We start from the raw sequence: 18,117 nt of genomic DNA on the forward strand, positions 1-18,117 counted from the left end.
TAGCGGAGCCAACGTTGCATGGGTCCTGGAGCTGGGCATAGTTGTTGCTGCATGGGTCTTGGGTCTCAGTGAAGCAGTCGTTGCATGGGTCTTGGGGCTCGGCGTAGTTTTGCACAGATTTTGGGGCTCAGTGTAGCTGCTGCTGCGTGGGTCTTGGGGCTCAGCGTATCTGCTGTTGCATGGGTCTTGGGGCTCGGCGGAGCCGACGTTGCATGGGTCTTGGGGTTCAGCGTAGCTGGGTTGCTGCATGGGTCTTGGGTCTCAGCGAAGCAGTCGTTGCATGGGTCTTGGGGCTCGGCGTAGTTTTGCACAGATTTTGGGGCTCGGCGTAGTTTTGCTGCATGGTTCTTGGGGCTCAGCGTAGCTGCTGTTGCATGGGTCTTGAGCCTCAGCGTAGTTGTTACTGTGTGGTTCTTGGGGCTCGGTGGAGCCGTCGTTGCCTGGGTCCAGGGGCTCGGTGGAGCCGTCGTTGCCTGGGTCCTGGGACTCGGTGAAGCCGTCGTTGCCTGGGTCCTGGGGCTCAGAGGAGCGGTTGTTGCATTGGTCTTGGGGCTCAGCGGAGCCGTCGTTGCATGGGTCCTGGGACTCAGTGGAGCTGTTGCTGCATGGGCCTTTGGGCTCGGCAGAGCCATCGTTGCACGGATCTTGGGGCTCAGCGTAGCTGCTGCTGCATGGGTCCTGATTTAGACCCATTGGCTTGTTTATTTTGATAACCAGCCTAGAACAGCAAAAATATTTCAGAATCATCCCAATCTAGCATTTGATGTTGAAAGCCAGTCTGCTGAAAAGTTTCAGTGAAAAAGCATAGGAATTAATATTTCTTGGGATTTACTTGCAGTGTTTGCATTATTATCATGACACCAGGAATACATTTTGATGATGTGTGTAGGTATTTTCGAAAAATATGAATAAACACTGTATTGATACATTTTCCTAGAATGGAAACTAACCAAATTAGTTTAACAATGGGTTACAGCAGAGACACAGCACTAAAAAAATCCTCCATAGAAATGCATGGAGTTAGTTTGTAACGCCAATATGGCCGTTGTCTACACATATCCCACTCCTTCCTCGGCAAAACGTTGACATGTGAATACATTGAGCCAATCATGTGGTGTGATGTGAATACATTGGGCCAATCAAATTGTGTGTTGTGAAGACATCGTGCCAGTCATGTGTTGTGAACTCGCCGCTGGAACAAGGTTGGTGTGGTGATGCCTTGCGCACGCACATTTCTGCTAAAATAGGATGCCCGATGAGTGCCCAAAAAGCGTTGCAATATGGCTGCCGAGTGGAGGGACTTGCCTAAAAGGACTTTGATGCAGCTCCACATCTATTGTAAAGAAAAAGGGAAGATATTCTATATTCTAAATTCATTAAGACATGTTATATTGTGGAGAAGTTCCCAACAGCATACAGATGTTATATATATATAAATTGTGTTGTGTGTGTTCTTTACACACCTCATGAAGGCTGTTCAAAACAGTGAAAATGGCCCATCCAACAGCAGTCCTGGAGACACCCTCCACCGATGTTTCGTTAAATTACCATGCTGCCACCATATTACCACATTGAAATATCCAAAACCCAAAATACTCTTAACCAGCCTAGGCATGGTCTAGGTTGGCTAGGTTGGTCCGTCCCGTTGATGTGGATTGAACCATAACCATAAAAACCCTAGCTGACCACCATCAACTTAGGCACAGTCTATCACAAACACAAAACAAATTAGACAGTTAGATTACGCCCCGTGTTGCCACCATATTACCACAATAAACATCCAAATACCCTTAACCAACCTAGGCATGGTCTGGGTTGGCTAGGTTGGTCCGTCCCGTTGATGTGGACTGAACCATAACCAAAAAAAACCTAGCCAACCACCATCAACCTAAGCACAGCCCATCACAAACACAAAACAAATTAGCCAGTTAGCTTACGCCCCATGTTGCCACCATATTACCACAATAAACATCCAAATACCCTTAACCAACCTAGGCATGTCTAGGTTGGCTAGGGTTGGTCCGTCCCGTTGATGCGGACTGAACCATAACCATAAAAAACCACCATCAACCTAGGCACAGTCCATCACAAACACAAAACAAATTAGCTAGTTAGCTTACCTTAGCTTGCGCCCCAGGAAGGGTAACTTCTTCTTACCCACAACCATTTGCTTGCTTGTTCTGCTGCCAAGGACATGTTACTAACCACCTACCTTAGACTTCGATCACAAATGCCCAATTCAGACAGAAAGCCAAAAGCAGATCTGGTGTGTCTCTCTGTGTTAGATGATTGCTTGGAGTTGCATGTATTAGGCAGCAAATGTTGTACCTTAAAAGGTGAAATCCTACTGAAGTCAAAGACACTGAAGACACTGTGATGTCCACATCCCTCGCCTCTCTCAGCACGGATGGATACGGAGAGTTCAGGAAGAGCCCAGCATCTATCAGGTGCATTGTGTCCTCCTTGCACATTTCCTCAGGAACCTTGGGCTCTACATATAAACAAAATACATTGCAGTAAGGACACCAATGTTGATACAGAAAGATGTTTACATGACCTCTTTCAAAAAATTTTTCACTGATATGATTTAGTGCAGAGGACTATTACCGTTGATTTGGTAGAGGAAATTGGCTACGTTTCCAATTGCCATTCATAGAATAATGGCAAGATGTGTTTAATGACCCACCACACTGAAAAGGAAATATTTAATCAGGGTCAGTGTTGGCAGTGTCCTTATATCTCTTTACCTTTCAAAAGAGATTTTTGTTTCTTTCAAAATTAACACACACCATTCACAGCCAAATAAATCCTTGTATCTCAAAGAAGTTGCCTACTAGCGCTAATAGTTGATACTGGACTGAGTTCTTACCATCAGTTAGTTTGTTATTAAGATTGTTCAACTCCTGGCCCCACTCATCTACTGATCCTATGAGTTCTTCAAAGATATTCTCCATGTGCTGTTTTCTCTCCTGGTCATTCATGTCTGTCCACATCTCATAATCCAGTTCAAGGAGTGTGGGGCTGAATTTCCCATAGTCCTCTAGATGACAGAACTTACCCGTCTCAAATAAAATAATGATATTGTAATATATATATATCCTTCTAACTATCCGAATGAATTTGAAGATCTAGTTATACCACAAACTTGGACAAAGTTATTGGAAAGTAGGTAGGCTAGTAGTCAAAGTAAGTTATTGCCATATTGCTCAAAATCACATGATTTCAAACATGACTAAAAGTATGTCCAGTTGACTAACTGCCGAAGAAGAAGAAGAAGAAGAAGAAGAAGAAGAAGAAAGAAGGCAACAGGCACTGGATTTGACCTTGACTACATGTCTTTTGCCTAGATATGAGAAAAGTTCCCATATCACCTTAAGCAGAGACTTTCTAATGAGGAGACACAGCACTCAAAAATCCTCCATAGAAATGCATGGGGCTAGTTTGTAACGCCAATATGGCCGTTGTCTACACATATCACACCCCTTCCTCGGCAAAACGTTGACATGTGAATACATTGAGCTCAATGTGAGGATGCCAATCTTATGGTGTGTTGTGAGTCTTCCCAATCATGTGTTGTGAACTCAAGATTGCAAGATTGGTGTCGTGAAGCCTTGCACACGCGCATTTCTGCTGAATAGGATGCCCGATGAGTGCCCAAAAAGCATTGCAATATGGCCGCCGAGTGGAGGGACTTGCCTAAAAGGACTTTGCCTTAAGCCACCCAGAGCTGAGTCCTCTTCCCCTGAGCCACAGTCTCACCTTCGCAAGGGGCTCTGGTGCTGTTATTATTGGGGTTCCTGAAGCCCTCGGGACAGGTGCAGGTGTAGCTGCCTGGGGTGTTTGTGCAGGTGTGCCACACACAGGGGGAATCGCCACACACTCATCATCATCTGCAACAGAACACACACACACACACACACACAGAGACTAGAAATTCACTTGAAGGCGACCACGGACACAACAAGTCTGTGGTCGCCAGCTAAGAGACCGCTTTTGGCTTTTCTGCTATCCGGAGTAGGATTTTTTACAGGTCTGGAGTCACAGGGCGAGAGTACGATTTTTTAATAATGTAAAAAAGGGGAACAAATCACCAGATTTCTACATGCCCTTTCCTAATTGTTGACTGCCCATATTTTTCACGATAGGTTTGCGGTCAACAGGTCCCCTAGCAATTGCACTCCACCACAACTTTTATTTTCAGTCTGCAACTTTGCCTGCCTCAATAAAAAGAAAAAAATGGCCATGGTTCTCGCCTCACCCGCCCAAAAACTGAAGAGAGAGAGAGAGAGAAAGAGAAAGAGAGAGAGAGAGAGAGAGAGAGAGAGAGAGAGAGAGAGAGAGAGAGAGACCAGCCACTGTTTTTGCATAGATATATAATTTCTTTTTTGTGTGTGTGTGTTTATTTATTTATTACCTCTTATTCACTTAGGGTAATACTGAGTAATACTGAGGGGCTGTGAACTAATGCTATGTTGTATGTTGTACCAAAGTCCTTTTAGACAAGTCCCTCCACTCGGCGGCCATTTTGCAACGCTTTTTGGGCACTTATCGGGCATCTATTTCGGCAGAAATGCGCTGCAAGGCTTCATGACATCTTGCTCCAGCGGTGAGATCACAACACATGATTGGCACGATGTCTTCACAACACACCACACGATTGGCTCAATGTATTCACAACACACCAAATGATTGGCTCAATGGTACAACTACAAACTAACCCCATGCATTTCTATGGACGATTTTTTGAGTGCTGTTTCTCCTCATTAGAAAGTCTCTGGTAGTAGTAGGCTACTATTATTGTAACTTTTATTTAAGGTTAGTCTGAGGTTAACTGAGATAAGTTTACCCTCCACAGTGACAAGAAAGGTAAATGGTATTCAGATTCTGGTCTGGAGTGATTCATTCCATTTGAGTTTAGTTAAGGAAGTCAGCTACTTAGTAACTTAGTTAATAACTGGCAATGTGAACAAAGTCCTTTTAGGCAAGTCCCTCCACTCGGCGGCCATATTGTAACTCTTTTTGGGCACTTATTAGGCATCTATTTTGGCACCACATGATTGGTTCAATGTATTCACATGTCAACGTTTTGCCGCGGAAGGGGTGGGATATGTATCAGACAACTGCCATATTGGCGTTACAAACTAAACCCGTGCATTCCTATGGAGGATTTTTTGAGTGTTGCGTCACATTTCAAATTGAACTGTGTTAAACAGAGGCGAACGGCAGGATGAACACATCTGCAACAGTAAATTAACTCCAGCTGCAAAGTCAGCCGTCCTTACCAGCTAACACGATAATCCAGTTACTCAACAACAACAGTAGCCTATGACAATTACAGGAAAATAATCGCTCAGATTTTCGTTAATAGGCCACTCGAAATTAGGTTGTCGATCACTGGAGGGTACGCATAGGCCTTCCTGTGGTTTTGATCAGCCTAATAATTTCTGGATTTTGATTTTCCTGTGGTTTTGATCACCCTAATAATCTCTTGGAGATGTTTGCATCAACACCGTATGTGTAGCATAAACTTCCTATACAACGTTATGGATGTGTCATGGCCATGGAATTTGTGTAGGCCTACTGGAAGTGTATGGTTTTGCAGATTTGGTGTGGGGTTATGGTGTTTGAAAGATATGTTTAGAAAATTGTGTGACAAGCAAATATTTAGTATGTAAGCAGTTGAAAAACTGTAATAAGTGCGCCTATCCTTTGTCCAATTTGTGATTTTAAAAAGTTGTGCAAAGTAGCCTATCAATGTCGGCCCTACTTTATTTCGTTATGAGGTTGTGGGCGTTTTTGGTGACGTTTCGCCAAAATGCCCGCCAAAGGGAGTGACAGTGAAGGGGCAGTGCTTAGTAGTTTTCACCAACGTCCTCTCTTTGGAAACTATTACGAGTTGCAAAGCACAGTGTTCACATACGTGCAACTTTCAGTCGCAGGAAGAATTGAAGATGTCTGGCAGAGGCAAAGGAGGCAAGGGTCTTGGAAAGGGAGGCGCTAAGCGTCACCGTAAAGTTCTTCGTGATAACATCCAGGGTATCACCAAGCCTGCAATCAGGCGTCTGGCTCGCCGTGGTGGTGTAAAGCGCATATCTGGTCTCATCTACGAAGAAACTCGCGGCGTGCTGAAAGTGTTCCTTGAGAACGTTATCCGTGACGCTGTTACCTACACCGAGCATGCAAAGAGAAAGACCGTGACCGCAATGGACGTTGTCTATGCTCTGAAACGCCAGGGTCGTACTCTGTACGGGTTTGGTGGTTAAAGATCAGATTTCTCCATCTATCTAAACCCAAAGGCTCTTTTAAGAGCCACCCATTATCTTACAAAATGCTGTACTCCAGGGTAATTTGGGTTTCGGGGAATTTGGGATCATGGAAAAACTCTTAACAGTTCTAGTCTACTTCTCACTACTGCAAAACAAATGAAGGTCTAGGTTAATATAAAATAAATGCAATTAGCCACCATAACATCTCCAACGTATAAGTTGGGACGCAATGAGCGTGCTACTGAAAGCCCGTATATTGGCACAAAACAAAAAAAGAATGTATTGTGTTACTGTTTGTATAGGGCAATTTGATTCATAAATATAATAATTAAAAGTGAACCATTTACGTGCAGTTGCCATAGTGGCGATATCTGATGTCGCTAGAAGAGTTGGAGGACTGGGGCATTGACACGCGTAACATGTATAGTCTGCGTCCCATGTTAGCAAAGGGTAAACCATGTAATATGGAAGTCCAATAAATTCAAAGAAGTGCCACAACAATGGCAATAATTAACCTGTCATATTTATTTTGAGTGTGCTACGCAATGGCATCATAATTAGCCCAAAACTAAGGTTCACAAGTTATCAAAGAAAATCGTCTGCTAAATAAATAAACCACTGCAAAATGTCTGTCAACAAATGGAAGTAAAAACAGCACAGTACAGGACCGTTTCCACTATAGTTTTGCTGTGCAAGCGTCATCATGATTCGAGAAATACACCAAAATGAAAACTGTAGCCTACTCATGAATTGTGATGCTATATGTTTTGGGCATTTGGTATTTGCCATACATTTGGAAGGATTCCGTTCATTCAGAAAAAAAGTGCGAGAAAGGACACACAATGAGATGGTGTCCTGTCAACCGATGGTCTGTGGGTGGTGCTAACCTTCTCTCACTAACTGTCTGGTTCCATTCAAATTGACCAACCCTGTCTGGGTATTTGGTTTCGGAGGGAATTTACAGGGCATTCTGATCGTGGGTGTATGAAGTGACGCAGTCCCCTATTTACATAGAAATCGGTATAAATCTCAGGTGACTTCAACAAAAAGTCAAACTTTCGATTTACCATAATCGAGAAGGCAACATGCCTGATCCAGCTAAGCCTGCCCCAAAGAAGGGCTCCAAGAAAGCCGTGACAAAGACCGCCGGCAAGGGTGGCAAGAAACGCAGAAAGACCAGGAAGGAGAGCTACGCCATCTACGTGTACAAAGTCCTGAAGCAAGTCCACCCTGATACCGGTATCTCTTCCAAGGCGATGGGTATCATGAACTCCTTCGTGAACGACATTTTCGAACGCATCGCTGGAGAGGCCTCTCGCTTGGCTCACTACAACAAGCGTTCCACCATCTCTTCCAGGGAGATCCAGACTGCAGTACGTCTGCTTCTGCCCGGTGAGCTGGCCAAGCACGCTGTGTCCGAGGGTACTAAGGCCGTCACCAAATACACCAGCTCCAAATAAAGCCAAATTGTAAACGCGCTTCAATCCAACGGCTCTTTTAAGAGCCACCCACATTCTCTTTGAGAAGTAATTCCAATTTAGACATGGATTGCAGTACATTAATTTTACCCACAAATTCTGTAAGCTTTTACTCCCTTGATTTCTAAGAATGTTCCAATCTCGAAGGCACTTTAAGTCACCCACGTTCACTTTGAAAAGTAGTTGCAATATCATGAAAATGGATGTAAAACAGTCTCTCTGATAAAGGATAATTTGGGGGATAAACTACCAACTACTGTTACTTTCTGGATTGTGGTTACACATCACTTTCAACCTTTATTTGTCCATATTTGTAATGTCTTGCGTCATTGTAATCCAAGCGGCTCTGAAAGTCTTCCGCCAAAACAAATGATGAGAAGAGACAGCACGATATAGTGGGAGAAACGTTGACAAATCGACAGACCAGGATAATTTATGCAAGCAGAACGCTATGAAACCTAGAGACCGTATACGTATATGTAGACCTGATGCAATCTTCGGCTGTGCTGGTTTCATTTACCATCGTACCATAACCAAAGGCAGCCTGTCTAACTGGGCAGAATTCCGAAACATACTCACCATCATTGTGTGATTAACTTAATTAATTAATGCTAGCATTATGTTTTGCAATTAATAAGCTACATATTTATCCGATAAGACCAGACCATATGCACATGTATCCAAGAAGTTTGGAAAACAGCCTTTTTCATGTTTAGGTGGCTCTTAAAAGAGCCTTTGAATTTCCGGATGTTGACTTCAAATCATTTAAGCACGCTCCCCACGGATACGACGAGCCAGCTGGATGTCCTTGGGCATGATGGTGACTCTCTTGGCGTGGATGGCGCACAAGTTAGTGTCCTCGAACAGGCCAACGAGATAAGCCTCGCTAGCCTCCTGAAGAGCCATGACAGCAGAGCTCTGGAAGCGCAGATCAGTCTTGAAGTCCTGAGCGATTTCTCTGACGAGACGCTGGAAGGGGAGCTTACGGATCAGCAGCTCAGTGGACTTCTGGTAACGACGGATCTCTCTCAGAGCTACGGTACCAGGCCTGTAACGGTGAGGCTTCTTCACGCCACCGGTCGCAGGTGCACTTTTACGCGCAGCCTTGGTCGCAAGCTGCTTCCTCGGAGCCTTGCCTCCGGTAGATTTGCGGGCTGTTTGCTTAGTTCTTGCCATTGCTACGGATTTTTCGGGTTTGAAGAGTGAACACATTTCCAGATTGTGGATATATAAGGCCTACATTCTCACCCTGCCCACTTTTACGTCACTTGTTGATCTCCGCTGATTGGTCTTCATCGTTCTTTTGAGTGGCGCTTGAAATTCAAAATACAAAGCCCACCCCCTAATAGCTTATATCATTGTGTTGATTCAGTACTCACAAAACCTTTTCAATATAAATTAGAAATTAAAGAAATGCACTTAAAGCATTCCATCAGTCAGCGCTATATGATTGGTATAGAAACAAACACAACAAATAATAACTTGTTAACTGGCATGCATAAAAAGAAATAATAGCATACGGTAGATTTTCTATTTGCTAAACTAAGGCCTACGAATGTGCGTGATTACAAACAGGAAATTCCATGATATATAATTGAAATGCTTCTAATTTCTATGCCTTTCTAAATGCCATTCTAATGAGACACAGCACTCAAAAAATCCGCCATAGAAATGCACGGGGCTAGTTTGTAACGCCAATATGGCCGTTACTACACATATATCACACCCCTTCCTCGGCAAAACGTCGACATGTGAATACATTGAGCCAATCATATGGTGTGTTGTGAAAATATCTTGCCAATCATGTCTTGTGAACTCGCCACTGGAGCAAGATTGGTGTCGTGAAGCATGCGCATTTCTGCTGAAATGGATGCCCCACGAGTGCCCAAAAAGCGTTGCCAAATGGAGGGACTTGCCTAAAAGGACTAGTCTTGTGTGTTCCTTAAAAGATTCAACACTTAGATGAAGAACTTATTACTAAATCTGCTAAATTTGTACTGCTACTTAGTGGCTGACATTTTGGAGTAGGTGGTCGGGTATTGATTCACAGTGAACGGGTCGGATTACTAAACTGATGTAGAAATATATATACTCTTTTGATCCCGTGAGGGAAATTTGGTCTCTGCATTTATCCCAATCCGTGAATTAGTGAAACACACTCAGCACACAGTGAACACAAATGAGATTAAGCGCACACTAATCCCGGCGCAGTGAGCTGCCTGCAACAACAGCGCTCGCGGAAGATGACGTGTACGTGGGAGCATGCATATATATATATATATATATATATATATAGAATCACAATGGAAAACGTTTTTATAGGTATTTGGGTGGCTCTTAAAAGAGCCTTTGTTTTTGAGACTTAGGAAGATGGTTTACTTGGACTTCTCGGTCTTCTTGGGCAGCAAAACAGCCTGGATGTTTGGCAGCACACCACCCTGAGCGATGGTGACTCCGCCGAGCAGCTTGTTTAACTCCTCGTCGTTACGCACAGCTAGCTGCAGATGGCGGGGAATGATACGGGTCTTCTTATTGTCACGGGCAGCGTTGCCGGCCAACTCCAGGATCTCAGCGGTCAGGTACTCCAGCACAGCAGCCAAGTAGACCGGTGCACCAGCGCCGACACGCTGAGCATAATTACCTTTGCGTAACAGCCTGTGCACACGGCCCACGGGGAACTGAAGTCCAGCCCTGGATGAACGTGTCTTGGCCTTAGCTCTGGCCTTGCCGCCGGTTTTGCCTCTGCCGCTCATGTTTGAAGAAAGTGTTTAGAGTTCGTCTGAATACCCAAATGCTCATTTGTGGTCAGGCATGTCCTATTATGCCACACCAGCGCGGGCTACCTAGTGCCCCAGTGGCTGAGACCAAAATGCTGAGAGCCAATCAACGTGTAGCTCGCTGCGGGACATCAACTTGAGTTCTGTTTGGCGCGTATTCCCATTTGCGTCCCCACCTCCCTTTCAGTGTCTCAGTAGCACATTCAGAGACTTTCTAATGAAGAGACACAGCACTCAAAAATCCTCCATAGAAATACATGGGCTTAGTTTGTAACTCAGTTACAAACTAACGGCAAAACGTCGACATTTGAAAATTGAGCCAATCATGTGCTGTGTTGTGACTACATTGAGCCAATTATGTTCTTTGTTGTGAAGACATCGTGCAATTAATGTGTTGTGAACTCGCCGCTGGAGCACGTGGTGTCGAAAAGTTTCCATAGGTTCACTTCAATGGTCATAGTAAATCAACAAAGCATCGCGTGGTAACATAACATTATAATGTAGCAATCTGTTTCAGCTTTTGGATACTTTGTGATACACTGTAACAAACTGAAGTGGTTGTGTGTTGCAACATTTTGGATACTTTGTATTGTTTGGGAGCAAATGCTTTATGAGCAAGAGGGCATTATGTGTTATACCAAAGTCCTTTTAGGCAAGTCACTCCACTCGGCGGCCATATAGCAACGCATTTTGGGCACTCATCGGGAATCCTATTCAGCAGAAATGCGCGTGCGCAAGCCTCACGACACCAATCTTGCTCCAGTGGCGAGTTCACAACAAATGATTGGGAAGATGTCTTCACAACACAACATATGATTGGCTCAATGTATTCACATCACACCACAAGATTGGCTCAATGTATTCACATGTCGACGTTTGCCGAGGAAGGGGTTGGATATGTGTAGACAACGGCCATATTGGCGTTACAAACTAGCCCCATGCATTTCTATGGAGGATTTACATATACATACATATACATTGAGCCAATCATATGGTGTGTTGTGAAGACATCGTGCCAATCATGTGTTGTGATCTCGCCGCTGGAGCAAGATTAGTGTCGTGAAGCCTTGCGCACGCGCATTTCTACCGAAATGGATGCCAGACGATTGCCCAAAAAGCGTTGGCCGCTGAGTGGAGGGACTTGCCTAAAAGGACTTTGTTAGAAGCATTGAATTCATGATCCATTACCCATACTGTTAATTACCAGTCACTGTTTAAATTTCCCTCGGGCAGTGAATTTTGGACTAATTAATTTGGTCAATCATATGCAGTGGGAAATTTGTGAAAGTTATAGAAAGCTAATCGGTCGTTGTGAACGTACACACTCAGAGCGAGTATGTTTATATACGAGCAGGCACTGTTGGAATAAACGCAATCAAAGAACTTTTGGGTGGCTCTTAAAAGAGCCTTTTTGTAAACCTGTTGAAAACGCAACATTTACTTCTTCTTGGGTGCAGCCTTTTTGGGTTTGGCAGATTTAGGCTTGGCTGCCTTGGGTTTCACTGCCTTGACTTTCTTGGGGCTCTTTGCTGTCTTCTTGGGTGCAGCGGGCTTCTTAGCCTTCTTCGGGCTCTTCGTTGCCTTTTTCGGCGTGGCGGGCTTCTTGGCTGCTTTCTTCGGAGACTTTTTGGCGGCCGCCGGCTTCTTGGCTGCTGCCTTCTTGGGCTTCTTGGCCGCGGCAGGCTTCTTCGCTGCTGGCTTCTTGGCTTTAGGAGCTGCCTTCTTTGCAGGCTTCTTTTCCACCGCCTTGTTCAGCTTGAAGGAGCCGGAGGCACCAGTTCCCTTGGTCTGGACCAGAGTTCCCTTGGTGACCAAACTCTTGATGGCCACCTTGACACGAGCGTTGTTCTTTTCCACATCGTACCCACCAGCCGTCAAAGCTTTCTTCAGCGCAGCAAGAGAGACTCCCTTCTTCTCTTTGGAGGCAGAGATAGCCTTGACGACGAGCTCGCCTACACTTGGTCCAGTTTTCTTGGGTCGTGGCGCCTTCTTCTTGGGGGCCTTTGCTGGGGCAGCAGCGGGGGCTGGAGCAGCTTCTGCCATTGTATTCTTTACGTTTTCCGCTCAAACTACTTCTGAGACCTGAGAGAATGTGTGACGAGAGGAGCTGGTGGGCTGGATTTAAAATAAACATGAGAACCATTTAGAGTCAGCAGACGGAGAGCTCTCCGAGTTGTCTGTGACGATGAGATCACTTGTGTTTTCTCCCCGTACTTTTTGTAACAAATATGAGTAGCGATACGACATTTACCAATAAGACTATGTCTGTTGTGAAGAGCACCGATTACACTTTAGAGTGAATATATTTTGGTTTATGGTTGCCCCTTTTCCCTTTTGCAACGAATTGGGAACTTTGGCCGTCTAGGTGGAAAGGTTGCAGTCAGTCTAAGTATTGCGAGGAAAACATGCTCATAATGATAGTAAAACCGCGCAATGCCTAAACAAAAAAAGTGTCACAGAGAAGGAGATGAGCCTCAGTAACGCGTAAAAGCAGTGACTGTAGTTGATGTGAATGTCTACTTTACAAACGGTGGCTTTTTGGACACAGCTCAAAAACACGCACCATACGGATACATAGGCCTACCATATAGGTCTAAATATTACAGGACCAAGTTATGGGGAAAAATAAGTTATGTGGCAATATTTGTGAAGGCTGTTTATTTAACTGTATGCAGGCATATAAACAATTCATTACATTGAAGAAAAAAAACAATTTCCCCAACACACTGGCTTAGGGATTCTTTGGACAGCCCACCTGCTATTATTGATAGTAGACATTACACAGTTGCATTTTGCTTGTGCGTTATGAATAGACAGTCTAGTTGGCTATCTCTGTATAGGGTTTAGGTGATTCTTAGCCTTAGATTGATAACATTGCTATGTGAAAGCATGCATTGGTTGGAATAACAGCCATTGGACAAAGCCTTTGATTTATGACATTGCACAACTTATTAATTTTACAGAATATACTCAGGCAGAATCGCCCAAAACTGGAACACTTTTTCTCCTGCTTCCCCCAAGACTATTTAAAATTTTTTTTTTTCTGGGGTATCAGGGCCTGACTATTTAGCGTACCCTCTTAAATGAAATGCAAAACATTATAGATGAATAAATAAAATAAAAAAAATAAACTGTTTATTAAAACTAAATTACAGAATTATTGTCACCTTTGTCAAATGATTTCACTTTCTTTGAAAGGACAGTTTAGGCATGACGAAAACAATTGGGACATTTGTAAAATATGACATTTTTAACACATTTGGGTCTAATTTCATTATGATACAACAACTCCTAAAGCCAAGAAGCCAGCAGCAAAGAAACCTGCCGCGGCTAAGAAGCCCGTATAATAATAATAATTACTTAATAATAAGTCGGCTGCCGCCAAAAAGTATCCAAAGAAAGCAGCCAAGAAGCCCGCCACACTGAAAAAGGAACGAAGAGCTCGAAGAAGGCAAAGAAGCCCGCTGCACCCAAGGCGGCAGCAAAGAGCCCCAAGAAAGCCAAGGCAGCGAAACCCAATGAGGGGGGGTGGTAATTTTACAGTATGTGGGTAATGAACTAATGGATTATGAATTCAAACTTAAAATACATACAGTTTTTTCTGAATGCTTACAGTTTTTTTCTGAATGCTTAAACACAACTGTGATTCTTATAGCACAATTCCTAAAACTATTAATACTTATAGCAAAACCACTCACTGAGTTCGCAAAACTAAAAGCATAAACACTGCTTTGCACACAATTTGCAATTTTGTAACACACACTTTGCACAACTGTAGGCACAATTCACTGCACAGCACTCTTTTTGCGGAACTGTAAACACAACTCATGCTTTACACTCAATTTCCAAAGGATCAACACACTTCTAGCAAATCTATACACATGAATGGCTATTATTTTCACTATTTTGTCAACTCTCTGGCACACTTTCTCATGTGAAAACTGTTTTAGATAATTAGTTCACTTTGCAATCAGCCAAATACTATAAATAAGCCACAGGTTATGTACAGTGGGTACAATGGAGGGAGCAGGAAGAGTGAGAAGAGAAAGAATTAGAGGAGGCAAAGAATAGGACGTGGAGGTGAAGAAGTAGGAGGAAGAAGAGGATGAAGAGGTGAAGAAGTGAGAGGGAGAGAATGACAAGGACAAGGATGTGAAGTTAGAGGAAGAGGACAAGAAGGAGCAAGAGGAGGATGGGGAGGGGGAAGAGGAAGGGTAAGAAGAGAAAGAAATAGCCCTTTAGGCAAAAAAAACAGTCTACATGTGTGGATATTGTCATGCCAGGCCTGGATATGGCATTCCAGAATATATTTTCCCCGGTGCCTTGGCCTAGGACATTGCATGTGATGTAGACGGAATTTTGAGAGAGACGACCCGATGTAGACTGATTTGTTTTGTCTCAGTGAAATGCTATTTTGTGTTTTGACTTGGAAAAACACACTTGTGTTTGTTTTGATGTGTGTAAATAAACACTAATACTTGAAGTTTGGATCCCTGTATGTTTACAGAACTATGACAAAAGTATGACCTCAAACTGACATAGTCTACCTTATGCACAGAGAAAGCAAAAGCCAGATGTGTATTTTATTCATACCATCAGTGTGTTGTTGGCACATTGTGTGAAGAGTTAAGCAAGGTGTGTTAGCTTTTGCAAGAGAACTACAATGTTTTGCTGATTGGGTGAGAGGTTTTGCCATTTATGTGTAGAGTTTTGCAAGCCATAGTTACAAAAAAGTGCTTAAACAATCATAACAAACTGTAAATGGAATTATTAAGTTATCACAAAACATGCCCCTTTGCTCATGCAACAGTTGCTTCTAATCAATTAACTTATAACTCATAATGCCCTCTTGCTCATAAAGCAATTTCTCCCAAACAATACAAAGCATCCAAAATGTTGTAACAACCACTTCAGTTTGTTACATTTTAACAATGTACAGTGCATCACAAAGTATCCGAAAGTTGAAACACAGTTTGCTACATTGTAACAGTTACCACGCGAAGCTTTGTTGATTTACATTTTGTGATTGTGCTACTGAAGCACTGAAAGGGAGGTGAGCATGCAATACGCGCCAAATAGAACTCAAGTTGATGCCCCGCAGCAAGCTACACGTTGATTGGCTCTCAGCATTCTGGTGTCAGCCACTGGGGCACTAGGTAGCCCGCGCTGGTGTGGCATAATAGGACATGCCTGGACACAAGTGAGCATTTGGATATTCAGACGAACTCTAAACATCTATTACAAAAATGAGCGGCAGAGGCAAAACCGGCGGCAAGGCCAGAGCAAAGGCCAAGACACGTTCATCCAGGGCTGGACTGCAGTTCCCCGTCGGTCGTGTGCATAGGCTGCTGCGCAAAGGCAACTATGCTCAACGTGTCGGCGCTGGGGCACCGGTCTACTTGGCTGCCGTGCTCGAGTACCTGACCGCTGAGATCCTGGAGTTGGCCGGCAACGCTGCCCGTGACAATAAGAAGACCCGTATCATTCCCCGCCATCTGCAGCTAGCTGTGCGTAACGACGAGGAGTTGAATAAGCTGCTCGGCGGAGTGACCATCGCTCAGGGTGGTGTGTTGCCTAACATTCAGGCTGTTCTGCTGCCCAAGAAGACTGAGAAGTCCAAGTAAACCATCTTCCTAAGTCTCCAGAACAAAGGCTCTTTTAAGAGCCACCCAAACACCTATAAAAACATATTCCATGTTATTGACAGTTTCTCCATGGTGTTACATATTTCCTCGCACGTACATATGTCATCAGTTTAGTAATCCCCAAATCAAAGTCCTTTTAGGCAAGTCCCTCCACTCGGCGGCCATATAGCTACGCGTGCACTTATCGGGCATCCTATTCAACAGAAATGCGCGTGCGCAAGGCTTCACGACACCAATCTTGCTCCAGCGGCGAGTTCACAAGACATGATTGGCAAGATATTTTCACAACACACCATATGATTGGCTCAATGTATTCACATGTCGACGTTTTGCTGAGAAAGGGGTGGGATATGTGTAGACAACGGCCATATTGGAGTTAGAAACTAGCCCCATGCATTTCTATGGAGGACTGTTTTGAGTGCTGTGTTCTCATTAAAAAGTCTCTGGTAATCCGACCCCTTCACTGTGAATCAATACCCGACCACCTATCTAGCATATTTAGTAATAAGTTCTTCATCTAAGTTTTTTTTCTTTTAAGGATCGCACAAGACTAGTTCTTAATCATGCAATGCAATGCTATGGGGGTATTAGTGGGGCCTTGTAGTCAGAGGTGATGACGCAGTCTTTTCGAAGTATTTCAATTATATATCATGGAATTTCCTGTTTGTAATCACGCACATTCGTAGGCCTCAGTTTAGCAAATAGAAAATCTACCTTATGCTATTATTTCTGTGTATGCATGCCAGTTAACACGTTATTATTTGTTGTGTTTGTTTCTATACCAGGCATATAGCGCTGACTGATGGAATGCTTTAAGTGCATTTCTATCATTTCTAGTACTGAATCAACACAATGATATAGGCCATTACGGGGTGGGCTTTGTATTTTGAATTTCAAGCGCCAATCAGAAAGAACGATGAAGACCAATCAGCGGAGATCAACAAGCTGACGTAAAAGTGGGCAGGGTGAGACTGTAGGCCTTATATATCCACAATCTGGAAATGTGTTCACTCTTCAAACCCGAAAAATCCGTAGCAATGGCAAGAACTAAGCAAACAGCCCGCAAATCCACCGGAGGTAAGGCTCCGAGGAAGCAGCTTGCGACCAAGGCTGCGCGTAAAAGTGCACCTGCGACCGGTGGCGTGAAGAAGCCTCATCGTTACAGGCCTGGTACCGTAGCTCTGAGAGAGATCCGTCGTTATCAGAAGTCCACTGAGCTGCTGATCCGTAAGCTCCCCTTCCAGCGTCTTGTCAGAGAAATTGCTCAAGACTTCAAGACTGATCTGCGCTTCCAGAGCTCTGCTGTCATGGCTCTTCAGGAGGCTAGCGAGGCTTACCTCGTTGGCCTGTTCGAGGACACTAACTTGTGCGCCATCCACGCCAAGAGAGTCACCATCATGCCCAAGGACATCCAGCTGGCTCGTCGTATCCGTGGGGAGCGTGCTTAAATGATTTGAAGTCAACATCCGGAAATTCAAAGGCTCTTTTAAGAGCCACCTAAACATGAAAAAGGCTGTTTTCCAAACTTTGTTAAATGTGTTGTTAAGCATAAGGTCTGGTCTTTCGGATAAATAGGTGTAGGTTATTCATTGAAAAACGTAATGCTAGTATTAATTCCTTATGTTAATCACATAATGATAAGTGTAGTCAGTATGTTTCGGAATTCTGCCCAGAGAGAGACAGGCTGCCTTTGGTTATGGTACGATGGTAAATGAAACCAGCACCGCCGTAGATATACGTTATATTCCTACCTGATGTAGTATTCTTCTAGGTTTAATAGCTTTTTGCTAGCATAAATTACACTGGCCTGGAGATTTGTCAACGTTTCTCCCACTATATCGTGCGGTCTTCCCTTCACGTGTATTAGCGGAAGACAAAGTTACATTTGATAGTGCTCATTTCAAGCTGTTTGGTTTACGCAAGTCATTGCAAATGGACAAATAAAGGTTGA

The 18,117-nt window shown here is 43.8% G+C and overlaps 7 protein-coding genes across 7 annotated transcripts; 4 read left to right on the top strand and 3 right to left on the bottom strand.

Annotated features, from left to right (window-relative positions):
- Nucleotides 1-5,932: 5,932 nt before the first annotated feature.
- LOC125297119 (histone H4) lies at nt 5,933-6,287 on the top strand. Its single transcript, XM_048247286.1, has one exon. It carries the CDS (start codon nt 5,952-5,954, stop codon nt 6,261-6,263), a length of 312 nt encoding a protein of 103 aa, XP_048103243.1. The 5' UTR covers nt 5,933-5,951; the 3' UTR covers nt 6,264-6,287.
- An 875-nt stretch (nt 6,288-7,162) lies between these two features.
- LOC125297114 (histone H2B 1/2-like) lies at nt 7,163-7,807 on the top strand. The gene has a single exon (XM_048247280.1). It carries the CDS (start codon nt 7,352-7,354, stop codon nt 7,724-7,726), a length of 375 nt encoding a protein of 124 aa, XP_048103237.1. The 5' UTR covers nt 7,163-7,351; the 3' UTR covers nt 7,727-7,807.
- A 616-nt stretch (nt 7,808-8,423) lies between these two features.
- On the bottom strand, nt 8,424-16,478 carry LOC125297127 (histone H3). Its single transcript, XM_048247294.1, has 2 exons — nt 16,472-16,478; nt 8,424-8,922 (listed from the first exon to the last, which is right to left on the bottom strand). The coding sequence occupies exon 2, from the start codon at nt 8,918-8,920 to the stop codon at nt 8,510-8,512; it is 411 nt and encodes a 136-aa protein (XP_048103251.1). The 5' UTR covers nt 8,921-8,922; nt 16,472-16,478; the 3' UTR covers nt 8,424-8,509.
- Nucleotides 10,120-10,503, bottom strand: LOC125297130 (histone H2A-like). The gene has a single exon (XM_048247297.1). The coding sequence runs from the start codon at nt 10,495-10,497 to the stop codon at nt 10,120-10,122; it is 378 nt and encodes a 125-aa protein (XP_048103254.1). The 5' UTR covers nt 10,498-10,503.
- LOC125297103 (histone H1-like) lies at nt 11,959-12,564 on the bottom strand. The gene has a single exon (XM_048247269.1). It carries the CDS (start codon nt 12,562-12,564, stop codon nt 11,959-11,961), a length of 606 nt encoding a protein of 201 aa, XP_048103226.1.
- LOC125297109 (histone H2A-like) lies at nt 15,461-16,145 on the top strand. Its single transcript, XM_048247276.1, has one exon. It carries the CDS (start codon nt 15,768-15,770, stop codon nt 16,143-16,145), a length of 378 nt encoding a protein of 125 aa, XP_048103233.1. The 5' UTR covers nt 15,461-15,767.
- A 725-nt stretch (nt 16,479-17,203) lies between the features above and the next one.
- On the top strand, nt 17,204-17,682 carry LOC125297106 (histone H3). The gene has a single exon (XM_048247272.1). It carries the CDS (start codon nt 17,204-17,206, stop codon nt 17,612-17,614), a length of 411 nt encoding a protein of 136 aa, XP_048103229.1. The 3' UTR covers nt 17,615-17,682.
- The last annotated feature ends 435 nt before the right edge of the window (nt 17,683-18,117 follow it).

This window comes from Alosa alosa, chromosome 7 (assembly GCF_017589495.1).
Source record: "Alosa alosa isolate M-15738 ecotype Scorff River chromosome 7, AALO_Geno_1.1, whole genome shotgun sequence".
Classification (NCBI taxonomy): Eukaryota; Metazoa; Chordata; class Actinopteri; order Clupeiformes; family Clupeidae; genus Alosa; species Alosa alosa.

What these genes read in the sequence shown, in the direction of transcription:
- LOC125297119 (XM_048247286.1), top strand. Translation starts at nt 5,952, where the DNA reads ATGTCTGGCAGAGGCAAAGGAGGCAAGGGTCTTGGAAAGGGAGGCGCT.
- LOC125297114 (XM_048247280.1), top strand. Translation starts at nt 7,352, where the DNA reads ATGCCTGATCCAGCTAAGCCTGCCCCAAAGAAGGGCTCCAAGAAAGCC.
- LOC125297127 (XM_048247294.1), bottom strand. Translation starts at nt 8,920, where the DNA reads ATGGCAAGAACTAAGCAAACAGCCCGCAAATCTACCGGAGGCAAGGCT.
- LOC125297130 (XM_048247297.1), bottom strand. Translation starts at nt 10,497, where the DNA reads ATGAGCGGCAGAGGCAAAACCGGCGGCAAGGCCAGAGCTAAGGCCAAG.
- LOC125297103 (XM_048247269.1), bottom strand. Translation starts at nt 12,564, where the DNA reads ATGGCAGAAGCTGCTCCAGCCCCCGCTGCTGCCCCAGCAAAGGCCCCC.
- LOC125297109 (XM_048247276.1), top strand. Translation starts at nt 15,768, where the DNA reads ATGAGCGGCAGAGGCAAAACCGGCGGCAAGGCCAGAGCAAAGGCCAAG.
- LOC125297106 (XM_048247272.1), top strand. Translation starts at nt 17,204, where the DNA reads ATGGCAAGAACTAAGCAAACAGCCCGCAAATCCACCGGAGGTAAGGCT.